The sequence below is a fragment of the Heterodontus francisci genome, chromosome 19 (genome assembly GCF_036365525.1).
Source record: "Heterodontus francisci isolate sHetFra1 chromosome 19, sHetFra1.hap1, whole genome shotgun sequence".
Lineage (NCBI taxonomy): Eukaryota > Metazoa > Chordata > Chondrichthyes > Heterodontiformes > Heterodontidae > Heterodontus > Heterodontus francisci.
The window spans coordinates 86235594-86251138 of NC_090389.1; the positions used below are offsets into that span (position 1 = coordinate 86235594).

At 44.5% G+C, this 15545-nt stretch overlaps 1 protein-coding gene across 2 annotated transcripts in view; it reads left to right on the forward strand.

Annotated features, from left to right (window-relative positions):
* LOC137380268 (monoglyceride lipase-like) overlaps window positions 1-15545 on the forward strand; it is an 82860-nt gene that overhangs the window by 13074 nt on the left and 54241 nt on the right. For both annotated transcript variants that reach the window (XM_068052156.1, XM_068052155.1), the window contains exon 3: window positions 11616-11722. In XM_068052156.1, coding sequence (XP_067908257.1) covers window positions 11616-11722 — 107 coding nt within the window. The remainder of the gene's footprint in view (window positions 1-11615; window positions 11723-15545) is intronic.

Sequence of the window (15545 nt, forward strand, 5' to 3'; positions counted from 1 at the left end):
TACCCTGAACAATTCCATGCTGGCTTTCTTTAATTAATCCACACTTGTCCAAATGACTTTTAATTTTGTCCTGGATTACTGTTTTCTAAAAGCTTTCCCACCACTGAGGTTAAACTGGCTGGGTTGTAGTTGCTGAGCCTATCCTTACACCCTATTTTGTGCAGGGTGGAACATTTGCAATTCTCCCGTCCTCTGGCACCACCCCTGTATCTAAGGAGAATTGAAAGATTACGGCCAACATCTGTGCAATTTCCTCCCTTACTTCCCGCAGTATCCTTGGATGCATCCATCCGGTGCTGGTGACTTATCAAATTTAAGTAGAGCCAACCTTTCCAATGCCTCCTGTTTAGCAAATTTTAGCCCATCCATCGTCTCAACTACCTCCTCTTTCATTATGACTTCAGCAGCATTTTCTTTCAAAATAAATAAAGACGGGTGCAAAGTACTCATTTAGTACCTCAGCCATGCCCTCTGTCTCCATGCATAGATCCCTTTTTTGGTTCCTAATCGACCCCACCCATTCTCTTACTACCCTTTTACTATTTATATGCCTAAAGAAGACTTTTGGATTTTCATTTATATTAGCTGCCCATCTCTTCTCATACTTTCTCTTTGCCTCTCTTATTTCCTTTCTAAGTTGCCCTCTGAACTTTCTATATTCATCCTGGTTCCTACTTGTATTATTAACTGGACATCTGTCAGAGGTACCTTTTTCTGCTTCATCTTACTCTCTATCTCTTTCGTCATCCAGAGAGCTCTGGCTTTGCTGCCCTACCTTTCTCCCTCATGGGAATGTACCTCGACTCGACCCGAAACATCTCTTTAGAGGCAGTCCATTGTTCCGTTACAGTTTTGCCTGCTTATCTTTGACTCCAATTTACCTGGGACAGATCTGTTCTCACTCCATTGAAACTGGCAAACTGAGTTAACAACTAAGTAATCAAGACTGACTGACAATGACTGTTCTTAACACTAGTGCGTAAAGGAAGAAATAACTTTGCATTTCTATAGCACCGTTCACAACCTCAGGATGTCGCAAAGAGCTTTACAGCCAATGAAGTATGGTTTGAAGTGTAGTCACTATTGCAATTTAGGAATTACAGCTGCCAATTTGTGCATCACAAGATCCCACAAACAGCATAACAACCAGATAATCTGTTTTAGCAATGTTGGTTGAGGAATGAATTTGGCTCATGAGATCTTTTATGTCCACCTGAGAGGATAGACAGGGCCTTGGTTTATCAACGCATCAGAAAGACAGCACCTTCAAGAGTGAAGCACTCCCTCACTAGACGTTCAGTCTAGATTGTTTTTGGCTCTAGCCTCTGGAGTGGGCCTCAACCCCATAGCCTTCTGGTCTTACAGGCAAGGTGCTACCTACTGAGCCACAGTTGACACTTGCCAAGTGCTGCTATTGTAACAATGTCAGAGCAGATTCGTAGGACCCAAAGTCTCATTACAGCCAGTAGTGCTGCACACCATAATGACGTATTTCTGGGAGACACGACTTTAAAAGATGGGGTACAATGTCCTGTCATTCACTCTAAAGAATACCGTGAAGTGGCCCAGAATTTGCAGTAAGATTTTTCAGGCAGTTCAAGAATGCTGTGTTGGGCCATGAAATATGTGAGTGTGGGTAGACCAGTAATGTGCTCTGTCAGTATTTCCCAAAGGGAACTAGTCGGAGAGGAATGTTACATTTAAATGATGTGGAGGGAACATAAAGTTTCATGCATCTTAAAAAGTGCTAGTTTTAGAAAAAAAAAATCACCTCCTTGATGACTCTCGGGTAATTTCCAGGGAATGATGACAGGTGGATGACAGGTGGAAAACAGGTGGATTCTGGCTGTGTATATTGGGAGATCGTGAGCGGTGCATCTGTGATAAGCAGGCAAGACACCCCAGCCCACCACATACTCCGATGTTTAGCCCATCTCTGAGCTTTCTAGAACAAGAGGGTCTTAGGTTTGATCATCAGTGCTAAGATTTGGGAAAAGGAAACAAGAAAATTTCTATAGCAGCTTTTATCACCTCAGAATGTCCCAAGTGCTTTATCAACAGTGAAGCACTTTCTGAAGTGTAGTCATTATTGCAATGTAGGGATACATTACAGCTAATTTGTGCACAGCAAGCTCCCACAAACAGCAATCAGCAATGGGGAGAAGGTGGTGTGGTGGTAATGTCACTGAGCTAGCAATCCAGAGACCCAGGCCAATGCCCTGGGGACATGGGTTCAAATCCACCATGTGAAATTTAAGTTCAATTAATTAATGAAAAAAACTGGAATTGAAAGCTAGTCTCAGTAATACTGCCATGAAACTATCATCGATTGTTTGTAAAAACCCATCTGCTTCACTAATGTCCTTCAGGGAAGGAAATCAGCCGTCCTCACCTGGTCTGGCCTACATGTATGTGATTCCAGACACACAGCAATGTGGCTGACTCTTAACTGCCCTCCAAAATGACCTAGCAAGTGAATCAGTTGTCAAGGGCAATTAGGGATGGGCAACAAATTCTGGCCTTGCCAGCGACGCCCACATCCCATGAAAGAATAAAAATAATGAACAGATCTACTGTTTCAGTGGTGTTGGTTGAAGGATAAATCTTATCCAGGACAATGGAGGAAAACTCTCCTGCTCTTCTTCAATCAGTTCCATGGGACCTTTAACAACCACCCGAGAGGGCAGATGGAGAGAACATAAGAACATAAGAGCAGGAGAAGCCCCCGGAATCTGCTCCGCTATTCAACAAGATCTTGGCTGAACTTTTACCTGAACTCCACTTTCCGTCCCTATCCCCATATACCCGGATTCTGTTAGTGCCCAAGATTCTAGCCTTCTAAGTCTTGAACGTATTCAATGACTGAGCATCCATAGCTCCCTGGGGTAGAGAAGTCCAAAGATTCACAACTCATTGAATAAATTTCTCCTCATCTCGGTCCCAAATGGCTGACCTTTTATCCTTAGACTATGATCCCTAGTTCTAGACTTTCCAGGCAGGGGAAAACAGCCTCTAAGCATTTACTTTTATAGCATATACAGTTCCCAATACACACTTATCACAAGCCGCTGCCTATATTGGGCAAATAGCACAAACCTTTTGTTATTACCATCGGAGTCAATTACAATGGTGCTGCTTTTAACTTATTTAATGCCTGACCCTTTAAAAAAGATGTGTGCAAAAAAAAAATACTGATGGTTGGATGAGATTCAACACAGTTGAAGATTAAACCACACCTGTGTTAGCACAGCTGAGGCTCACAGCTGCGTCATTCTGCTCCATTGCTTTGTCCAGCTTGTAAACAATGCTCTCAACCAGAATCTCGAGCATCTGAGAGTCTCGGCTATTCTCCTGGTGTGCAAGTGGAGCGAAGTTTTGGTAAGATCCCAGCACTGTTTGCATGGTGGTTGAGTGAAGAGCTGGTGAGCTCTCTGGGGATTGGTGATGTGGAAGGGCTGATGAGGGGAGGCACATGTGTGGCCAGAAGTAACCTACTGTAATTGGATGTTAGTTGTCATGTCACGGTAAGGGAATTAGAACAAAAACTTGTATTTGTACAGTGTGTTACGACCAGGTGAGCAATGTGTCTAGGGGTCTCTTGCTGTCTTCACCTGGTCTTATTGTAACAGGGTTTAATTTTAAACACACTGTGTTTTGAGCTTCCCCTTTGTGAATCCGTGCTCACGGTTTCCAATTATCAGGCAAATAACTGAGCACAAACAGGCTTTCTCTGGTTTAAAGCAGTAAGATGAAATTTATTAAACCTTAAACTTAACTCTAATACGGTTTACACCTGCGGATATATGACGCGCTCATGATAGCATGCACACGCGATATAAACTTGCAAGATAGGGACAGAAAAGAGTAGAAGAAGAGATAAGTAGAACAGTTTGAGGCAATATCTTGGTACTGTTTCTTGAGCTCACTGTACTCCTTGGTTGAAGTTATATTCTTGCGTTTCATTGGGGCCCAGTAATCTTTTTAAAACTTTGTTCGCGTGGCAAACCTTTCCCTCTTTTAGTTTCATGTGTCTTCAATGGTTTCAGTTCCTTGAGAGATAGGTAGGCAGGAAGGAGGTGTTCTTAGTTCCAGGAGAGCAGATGGCTTTCCAACAGGCAAATCCTTTGTTTGGAAGTTGCAATTCAAAAACCACCCCGGGTGCTCAGCAGTTTGGTAATTTGACTAGTGCCTTATATGGAACAGTCTCTTCACCATTCAGTAGAACTGATTTGACCACTTCTGTGTATTGGAAAACAGGGACTGGCTCCCCTTTGTTTCCACATTGTCTTGTACTTATGCAAATGTTCTTCCAGTCAGAGATTGCAATTTTTAAAGTTTTCATGTTCATGTGGCAACATTAATGTGTGCCTCAGTCTTGGCAGGTGGGGTTTGCCTGACAAGTGCCTAATATGGCCCAAGTTGAAATAAGTGAGGAAGTGGATGCCGAGACACGAAGGTTCAGGGTAAGAGAAATGGCCAAGATAAAAATGGCAAAGGCAAAAGCTGGCATGAACATTATAGAATTACAGGCTCCAATTTATGAGGTGAAACATTCAAGCTAAAAGAATAACAAAAAGCTCAATTTGACCACAAACCAGAGCACTTAAGGAAGTTGCTAACTGTAGGCGGGTTCTTCAAGATTGAATGCAAACATTGAAAGCTGGGAGATTTTGCTAAAACTTGTTCTTGCAAAGCATGTCAGTGCAGCAGCAATATGCAAAGTCTGTTAAGTGGTTGGGCAAGGAAATAGTATATTATATTAAAATAAGCAGCTGACTGGAGTTCTGCAATTGACTTTCAAAATATGATCATCTTAAATTGGAGATGCACTTCTATTGCACTCCCTCTGATCTTAATGTTCTGGGGGATGTGTTATAATTTTATGCAGGAATGTTCCTCTTGTCATTTTGATTTAAGTTGCATGGTATTGAAGCTTTCATAATAAGTATTTATTTATACTGGCCCTTTTAGAGTTATACAAAGTCATAGAGTTATACAGCACAGAAACAGGCCCTTCGGCCCTTCGTGTCTGTGCCGGTTGCTTGTAACCGACAGTAAAAGTTTCACTGCTGGAGAATGCCTATTACACTTCAAAAGTGTCAAAAAAAGAGAAAGTAAATCAGTTATTTCCAGCTGTATTTTTCTGACACCACCTCTAAGGCAAGTATATCCTTCCTTAGGCGTGGAAACCTAAGCTAAACACAACTCCTTTTTAGTGGCTAAACATCATAACTGAGCTCCCCACACAAACCATGAGCAACATCAAGGGAGATCAGTTAGTCTCTCAGTATATTTGCAATAAATTATACCACAATAGATTTCATTTTCCAACTTCACCTCAACTGCAGGAACATGCGCTAGAAATTCGGACGTGCACTGCATGTGACTTTATGAATTTGAATTAATTGAGTTTCTGATATATGCTCCATGTTTGGTGAGGGCATCCCACCATAAGCACTTGTTCCTAAAATTACTCCTAATTAATAATTGCTGGCAGCACATACTCATAACCCCAAACCGAATTAAAACCACTCGTATAAAACCAAGAAAGGCCACAGTTATAAGGGCGACTAATACTAAGAATGAAAGGGGTGGAGTCAGTGATTATGGGGCAGAATGAGAGATGGAGTAGGATCCAATATGTTGCATATTGGAGTGATTAAATGGCCCTTCTTAACCAATTTCACTTTAACCATGGTTCCTGGTGTTGTCTTGAGGACATTCTGTCCTTTTGTATATAAATAATGAATGTAATGAAAAAAATTAAACTGTTGAGGTTATGATGCCATGGATTTGTAAGTGGGAAAATATGTAGTGCAGCTAGTGAGTAAACACAGTGGAATATGCTTAGGAAAATTATTCTATACACCACATTTGTACTTCTATCTCTTCACTTTCATTATGTCTCTTTTGTCTCTTCCTGCCAACAGTGGTTTTTCTCTTCCTGTTTCTGTCTCTGATATGTAACGGTCTCTTTACTTCTATATGTCTGGTATTTGTTTCTCCCCTCTCCCTGTTTCCCTGTTTCTCTAACTCGTTCATTGTGTTTCTCTGTCATTTGACTATTTCAGTCTCTCGTGTTTCTGCCTCTGTTTCTTGTTGTCTCTTGGGTTTCTCTTATATGTGCGTGTGTTTTACTCTCATTGGGGTTCAAAGGTTGTGAGGTGACTCTCATCGTGTTTACTAGATGGGACTTAGCAAACGCTTTATTAGCGGAAAGGAGGCTGATTTCTGATCGGAAATCCTCTCTAGATCTATAGCCTCTCACTTCAAGTCCCATCCACCTCTTCTCATGATGAACCCTGTTAACCTCTACCTCATAGTGGAGGGGCAGATACTGGAAGGGCAAAACAAAGTCTATTGTGGCATGGAAAGTGACCCCTACAAGTGTTTGGCATTTTCCGTGGATATGGCACAATGGTAATGCAATGTGGACTGTAGCAAAGGGCAAAAGCAGAGAAACACCCTGTTCTGGCTATCGACTGCAGCTACCAAGCTACCTAAACGTCTTGGATCCTCCTCGCCTCTGGTATCATGCAAAAGCAGCTGAGGGAGTGGGGAAAGCAGCATGCACCCTTCCTCCATTATAATCAAATTCCTTCAAGTCGGTTTAGCTGTTAAGTGTGAAATGAATGAACTTTCTCTCATGCTGTTTCCTCTCTCTCTCTGTTTCTCTTGACTTTTTCTGTCTATCGTGTTTACTGTTTCTTTCTGTTTATGTGTCTCTTTCTGTCTCTCCTGTTTCTGACTTTCGTGTTTCCCTAAAATGTGTGTGTGTCTTTCTCCTCTCATGCTCTTTGCCCTTCTCTCTATAGTTTCTGCTTTTCTCTATCTATTTTGTGTCTCCGATTCTGATTCTCTCATGTCTGTCCCTCATATTTCTTTCTGTCTGCTTCTCTCTGTCTCTCCATTGTATTTCTCTGTCTCTTTGTCTGTATCCCTGTGTCCATCTGTTTGTTTCTTTTTCTTTTTTTCTGTGTTTCTCTGCCTCTATCTCTCTGTCTCTCTGTCCTTTTCTCTTAGTTTTTACTCTCCTGCCCTTTCCTTCCTTCCCCAGATCTCTGGCTCATCAGCCTTAAAATTGTGGGGTTGTATTTGGGATCTGCTGAGGTTCCTTCTCCCACCTCAGGCTAAACAACAGGAATCAGGGTGACTGAGCATTTCTGCAGCATTTATAGTGATGTTATTCTGAATTTTCACTGAAAAAATCTTCCTAATTCAGACCAGATTGTTTCATCCTTCACCATCTGCAAAACTTCCTCAAAATGGAACTGCTGAGCTGCACCTTCAGTCACTTTCCCGAACTCTGCTCCCAACTCCTGCCCGGAGTCGAGTTGCCCTGTTCTCACACCGCAAACCACCTTGGGTCATTTTACTCCAGGAAAGGCGCTACAATCTGTCAAATTGTTGTTCATGTACATCTCATACCAACAGGGAAACATCATGAAACATCCTCTCTTTAGTAAGCACATTGCTACAAGGGTATTTTGGACAGCTTCTAAGAAAGCCTTCCAATGCATCTGTACATATTATGTGCTGAAATGTGGCAGATACTTGAGCACAAAATCCAAGCTGATACTTGGCAGGAAGGGTATCCAAATGGAGGAAGGGTGCATGCTGCTGCCCCCACTCCCTCAGCTGCTTTTGCATGATACCCAAGCGCAGTACTGAGGGAGTGCTGCACTGTCAGATGTGCCGTCTTTTAGTTGAGCCATTAAACCAAGGCCCATCTGCCCTCTCAGGTGGACATAAAAGTCCTATGGCACTATTTTAAAGAAGAGCTGGAGAGTTCTCCATGATGACCTGGAAAATATCTATATCTCAACGAATATCACTGAGAAATTATTTGGCCATTTATCACATTGCTATTTATGGGAGCTTGCTGTGCACAAATTGGCTGCCACGTTTCCTACATTAGAGCATTGACTACACTTAAAGTATTTGACTGGATATGGGACATCTCGAGGTTGTGAAAGACGCTATAGAAATGCAAATACTTTCTATATTGTACGTTACAAACACTGTAAAGCACTCAGCATTAGATTGTCGCATTTGTTTAATCAACTGCAGTAAACAACACCCTTAATAGCCTGGCTGGCAGCCAAATCCAGCAGCTCTATTGTTTCTTTTCCCTCCTTTTCCCTGCCAAGTTTGCTCCATTTCCCTCCCCCTCCCTTTCTTTGCTGAAGACGTTAACTCCTTGCTGAGGTGTGGCTCCCACAGGCTCGGTGACCTCTGGTACATTGCCTGAGTGACCTTTACAGATGTTTTGAGACGAGGCTGTTTGACCCACAGATTATGTCCCTGTCCAATGTGCGTACACACCATCCAGCTAGTGTCCCAATGCAGTAACCAGGAACAGGGAGAGCTGATAGATTTTAGCTCTCTCTACCCCAGGGACTGGGAGAGCAAAGGCAGCAGCCCTCACTCACCACTGTCTGGGGATCCGTATCGCTCAGTTACTCACTTCTATAACCAGCTAAGGCCTTGAGGGGGAGGAAGGGGAGGTGGTGAGGATGATAGTGAGGAGGGAAAGCAGAGGAGAGAAGCTGAGGCCAGTGTATTCTGCTAGATTGCCTCTAGATGCTAAGTGGCATAATTTATTTATTTATTTATTCTAACAAAAGGTAATGGTGAATATAAAAAGGTGTTCCCCCAATTTAACTTCAAATCTACAACTCACTGACATGAGGAAGCGGAGGAAAATATTTCCCAGTGTTAAAAAGGGTTGCATCAGAGCACATCACCAGACTTGTGGCAGTTCCATTCTACAATAAAAGCTAAATACTGCATATGCTGGAAATCTGAAATAAAAACAAGAAATGCTGGAAATACTCAGCAGGTCTGGCAGCATCTGTGGAGAGAGAAGCAGAGTTAACGTTTCAGGTCAGTGACCCTTCTTCAGAACTGACAAATATTAGAAATGTAATAGGTTTTAAGCAAGTAAAGCGGGGGTGGGGCAAGAGATAACAAAAGAGAAGGTGTGTGATAGGACAGAGGGTCACAGAGAATAACTGACCAGAAGGTCATAGAACAAAGGCAAACGGTATGTTAATGGTGTGCTGAAAGTCAAAGCTTAAGTGCAGAGAGGGTGTGAATTGACTGTAAAATGAACAGACCTGGCTCCAAACATTAAAAAAAACAGTGGGTAGGCACAGTAGAAACAAGCTAAACAAACTAAACTAAAATAAAATAAACAAATAAAAAAGAAAAAAGAAAAATAACTAAAAATAAAAAGGGGGGCCTGTCATGCTCTGAAATGATTGAACTCAATGTTCAGTCCGGCAGGCTGTAGCGTGCCTAATTGGTAAATGAGGTGCTGTTCTTCAAACTTGCGTTGATGTTCACTGGAACACTGTAGCAATCCCAGGACAGAGATGTGAGCATGAGATTGGTGGAGGGGTGGGAGGTGGGTGGGGGGAGAGTATAGTCCAATAGTAACTTTCAAAAGGGAATCGGATAAATACTTGAAAAAGAGAAATTTGCAGGGTTATGAGGGAAGAGAAGGGGAGTGGGACTAATTGTGTAGCTCCTTCAAAGAGCCGGTCTCGGCACGATGGATCAAACAGCCTCTCTCTGTGCTTTATGATTCTAAGGGTTTGGGAGGGAGACTGACAGGGAATACAAAGCAATGAAGGATCTCAGAGCTCTTTCATTCCCACCCCACCACCCATGAACAGGGATTCATTCCCAAGGCTCATACTCTCCGCCTTTACAAAGAAACGGAGGAAATATTTTGTGAGAGGGTTTAGATGGTTCACTCTTGAATAGATTCAAACTGCCCCATGGCTCTGCAGTGGTAGAAAGCAAGAGCAATGCAGGGAACACCTGGCTCCACCCACGCACAACTGGATCCCAATCTGAGGTGGGAGACTAGGGCACCACAATCTCGTGAGTCAGGTGCCACTTCCTGCTCCCCAGCCCCATGAACATGGGAAAGTTGGTAAAGCTGCTTATTGCTGGATCAGACCGGGTGTGAATGAACGCAGCAAACACCTGGAGCGATAATTACCAGCTGATTACATCATAATATCTTGCATTTATATAGCACTTTAATGTAACAAAACGTCACAAGGCACTTCACAGGAGCAAATATCAGGGTAAATTTGACGCAGAAACACATAACGAGCTATTAAGACAGGTGAAGAGGTAGCTTTCAGGAGCATAAAGGAGAAAAGTGAGGTAGAGTAGCATTGAGGGTTAGGGAGGGAATTCCAGAGCTTAGGGCCGAGACAGCTGCAGACACAGTCACCAATGTTGGAGTGAAGGAAATTGTGGATGTGCAAGATGCCAGAATTGGAGGAACCCTGAGATTGTGAAGGAATGTAGGACTGGAAGAGGTTGCAGACATAGGGAGTCATAGAGTTATACAGCACAGAAACAGGCCCTTCGGCCCATCATGTCTGTGCTGGCCATTAAGCACCAATCTATCCTAATTCCATTTTTCAGCACTTGGCCCGTAGCCTTGTTAAGGAGGGGTGAGGCCGTAGAAGGATATGAACATAAGTGTGAGAAATTTTGAGGCATTGCTGCACCAGGAGCCAATGTAGGTCATTGAGTACAGGGCTGATGGGCAAATGGAACTTGGAATATTCGAGTCTGGAGGTAACTAAAGCACAGATGAGGATTTCTGCAGCAGTTGAACAAAAAGGAAGACTTGAATATATATAGTTCCTTTCATGACCACTGGACACCCCAAAGCTCTTTACAGCTAATGGAATACTTTATGAAGTGTAGTCACTGTTGTAATGCAGGAAATGCAGCAGCCAGCATGTGGACAGTGCACTCCCACAAACAGCAATGTGATAATGACCAGATAATCTGCTTTTGTGATATTGATTGAGGGATAAATATTGGCCCCAGGACACTGGGGAGAATTCCCCTGCTCCTCTTCAAATTGTGCCATGGGATCTTTTACGTCCACCTTATAGGAGGGATAGGGCCTCAGTTTAACATCTTATCTGAAAGAGGACACCTTAGAGGCCTGCTCAGGTCGGGAAAAAAAAACCCGACCCATACGAATCACAGCGGACCCATGCCCGACCCCGCCGATTTTGCCCCGAGCCCGACCCTAACCCGCCCCGACTCGACCCGACCATCCGTTTACTTACCTTCCTAACACCGAACCTGCCGGAAGCTGCAGTGCATGCATGATGAGATCATAGTGATGTCACTTGCTCACTGCGCAGACTCAGTTTCATCCCGGACTCCCAGCTCAGGTAAGTTTTTTTAATTTCAATACTTACCAGCAGAGCACTTACCGTGTGTGTCCGACCCGACCCGACCCAAACCTGACACATGTTGTCGGGTCCCGTCGGGTTCGGGTCCGGTAGCAGGCCTTTAGGACACCTCCCACAGTGTAACTCTCCCTCAGTACTGGAGCATCAGCCTTGACTTCTGTGCTCAAGCCCTAGAGTGTAACTTGAACCTGGAACCTTGTTACTTAGAGACAAGAGTGCTATCCACTGAGCCATAACTGACACCTAGGGAGGGTTAGACATACAATATTATGGAACTGAAATCAGGGTTTAGAAGGTTTTAATGCACCTTGTTTTATGCTGAAGCTGATGCTTGCTCTTCCATTGCTGAATTCTTCTTTCGCCTAATTCTTCCAGGGCTCTAGTGATGATAATACATGGTGCGGGAGAACACAGCGGCCGCTACACGGAGGTTGTTACACTGCTTTTGAAACAATCCCTGTTTGTATTTTCACACGATCACGGTAAGTACCGTCTGCTGCCTCTTAACCTTGTCACAACGGTTCAGTAGGAAAGTGTTTATATGCTGCACTATCTTTTGGTGGCTACTGACTGCCTTGTGTGTACAGCCAATGGTTCAAATATCACTGTCAATTTCATCTTTTTCCTCAACCTAAGCCTTCTTTACCTGAGTTGATCTATCACAATGGCTCACTAACAAAATGTCGACTGGATCTTTCACAATGGAATGGCATAGATTGCTCACAAGAACAAGGGTAGATTCATCCCATTGAGCCTGCTCTGCCATTATTAGCCATGACATCTCTATCCTATTAGTCCAAGTTGATAGCCTTCTCCCCATTTTCCTTACTCTCCCTTTTAAACGTGTCAACTGACTTCACAGCTATAGTGTTCTGTGGCTGTGTGCTCCACAATCAGTCCAACAGAGCTCCTGGACTAACTTGTTCTTTACTGCTGACAGTCCTAAGCCGAGGCCAATGATGTAGGGTCTCCACTGAGGATGAAATTATTAACGTGGCAAAGATCAACAAGGGCTTGTATCCACATAGCGCCTTTACTGTTGTAAAACGCTCCAAAGCGCTTCAGAGGAGAAATTCTCAAGCAAAATTTGACCACATGAGACGTTCGGGTAGGTGACCAAAAGCTTGGTCAAAGAGGCAGATTTTAAGGAGCGTCTTAAAGGAGGATAAGAAGGCAGGGAGGATTAGGGAGGCAATTCCAGATCTTAGGGGTCGGCAGTTGGAGACACGACTGGTGGAGTGAAGAAAATTGGGGATGCACAGGGAGCCAGAATTGGAGGAAAGTGAAGATCTCGGGGGATGCAGAACCGGAGGAGGTTAAAGAGATAGGGAGAGGGGAGGCTATGGAGGGGATTGTAAACAAGGATGAGAATTTGAGCTTGAGGTGTTGCCAGACCGGGAGGCAGTGTAGGTCAAGTAATAAGACAGGAAGTATGGGTGGATTGCAGGAGGTTGAGAGGACAGAGGAAGGCGAGGAGTGCCCTAGTGTTGACGTGTTGGGCAAGAATGAGTTGGGGTAGAAGATGGACGGATCTGGCAGGGCTTTGGTTTGCTCTCTCATCTCCAACAGTGCGAAGCATTACACTGACATGTAGGCTGAGATCATGTGCTCAAGCCCTGGAGTGGGGCTCAAACCCACAAACCTTTGATCCAAAGGTGAGAGTGTCATCAACTGAGGCAAGATGATCCTTGGAGTGTGTCAGGTAGCGTAAATTTGGAGCTTGGGAGAAAAAGTCAATGCAGATCAGAAGTGACCTAGTAATAATGCAAAAGTGCATAAAGCCCCCTAACTCATATTCTTTATCCCATTTCTGTTCCTCGCTTTCTTCACTAAAAAGCCAGACAAACAAATTAATTGCAGATTCCAATTCCCATCCTCATCAGACACTTGGGCCGGAATTTAATGCTGGCGGGAGGCCCCGCCCACCAGCTGAAAAGTCAGTGGTGAACCCATCTCCGCTGGGCCTGGGGAGCCACGCCGGGAATTTTCACTCCCCAGGCCCTGAATTGGTCATGGGTGGCACTTCCACCTCCTTGAGGCAGGAAGTCCCACCTAATGGAGCTGCTGACCAGTCAGTGGGCCGGCAGCTCTTAGTCCCAGCAACGCCACCAGGAGTGGTGGCCACTGCTGGAACTGCACCCAGCTTCAGCAGAAAGAGGAAGGATAGCCTGGGAAAGGAGGTAAGCTTTTAGGGTCTTGCTGGGGGCAATCGGCTGGGCCCCAGTGAGGCAAGCGGGGTCTGTGGGGCGGGGCAGGGAGTGTTGTGCGTTGGGGGTGGTTGGGGCTTCGGGGACGGCCCTCCCTGGGGCACAGGGTGCCCGATCAGGAGGGCTGCCCCCAGCCTACAACAAGGTCGCCAGGTTTTACCTGGCGGTGTTCTTGAGGCATTTGCCGGCTGGTCACTGTGGGTCTAATACCAGCGGCGGCAGGAAGAGGCCCTTAAGTGGCAGTTAACTAGCCACTCAAGGGCCTTGATTAGCCTGGGATGGGTGGGCCATTTCTCGCCACCACCACCCTGTGTAAAATTGCAGCGGAGGCGGGAAGGCGTCAGGAACGGCCCCACCTCCCACTCAATTTTTCGGCCCACCTCGCCACCATCCCACTTGTTGGGGGAGGCCGTAAAACTCCGGCCTTGGAGATGCAGAAAGGCAGATCCGATGGAACAGAAAATTGTGCGCAGTGTAAAATCAGGGGTGTAGAGCAGGCGCCTGACCCAAACCACTGTGTTCCCCTGAGGCGAGTTAGGTTAAAATTGCATGGAGGATTGCAAGGGCCAGTTGATGTCTCTCTGCTCAGTTCTACCACTTGTGGACTCTTCAACTTTATATGCATTTTAACATCACTTTATAGTGCGTTCCCTCTGAGCAATGTGTAACGAAATCATGAACCCATTCATCAAGTACACGATTACATTTCACAAGGACACAGAGGAAATCCCCACCCACCATATGGTGTTACATAAACATAGGTCTTTCAAATGTACATCAAATGTGTAGCCCAGGGTGTGTACTCACTGGATGGGGTTAGTCATTGACGATGCTCAGGCCTGTGTGAGAAGGCAGGCAGCCAGGAGAGTAACTGAGTGCCTCGGATACCTGTAAAGAGTATTGGCTGCGTGGCGATGGAGACCAGATGAGATACAGCAAATCCCTGTGTGAAGGTGTCAGCCTTGTCTCAGCGCAGCACTTATGCCTTTGAGTTAAAAGGCTCTGGGTTCAACTTGAAATCCAGGCTGACACTCCCAGTGCAGTACTGAGAGAATGCTGCACTGTTGGAGGTGCCATCTTTCAGGTGAGACTTTAAACAAAGTCCCCCTCTGCCCTCTTGGGTGGACATAAAAGATCCCATGGGACTATTTCAAAGCAGAGCAGTGGAGTTCTCCCTGACGTCTGAGGCCAATATTTACCTCTCAACTAATATCACTAAAACAGATTGTCTGGCCATTATCATATTGTTTGTGGGAGCTTTGCACATTTCATACATTATAACGGTGACTACACTTAAGAAGTAATTCAATGACTGTAAAGTATTAAGGGATGGCCTGAGGTCATGAAAGTTGCTATATAAACCCCAGTCTGTCTTTCTTTGTGAAATGCCTGGACAAACCATTCCTGTTTCTAGGACTCCAGCCCCATCCCAGGATGCAGTGTGAGGTCAGAGCCTATTTTTACTCTGTAGTGTTCCATTCACCCATCACCCCTGTGCATGCTGACCTACATTGGCTCCTGGTTAAGTAACGCCTCAATTTTAAAATTCTCATCCGTCTTTTCAAATCTCACTATGGCCTCGCCTCTCCCTATCTCTGTAACATCCTCAAGTCCTATAACCCTCAGAGATCTCTGTGCTCATCTAATTCTGGCCACTTAAGCATCCCCAATTTTAATCTCGCCACCATTGGTGACGGTGACACCAGCCGCCTGGGCTAGTTCTAAAACTCTCTCCCTAATTTTCTCTGCCTCTCTACCTCTCTTTCCTTCTTTAAGATGCTCCTTAAAACCTATCTTTTTGACCTAGATTTTGGTCATCTGCTCTAATATCTCCTTATGTGGCTCAGTGTCAGTTTATGTCTGATAATGTCCCTGTGAAGTGCCTTAGGAGGTTTTACTATGTTGTAAGTGCTTTTATAAATGCAAGTTGTTAATTGATGTTTTAACTTGGGTGTGTAGATAAATATTGTAGACAGTTCTGGAAGTGAGCAGTTAAAAAGTTAATTCGGACTTACTTAGTGGAAAATTATACAGGTATCTGGTTACATCCAATGCTGCCAAGTCCTTCTGTTGCTACAATGAGCGCTCTTTAGTTTCT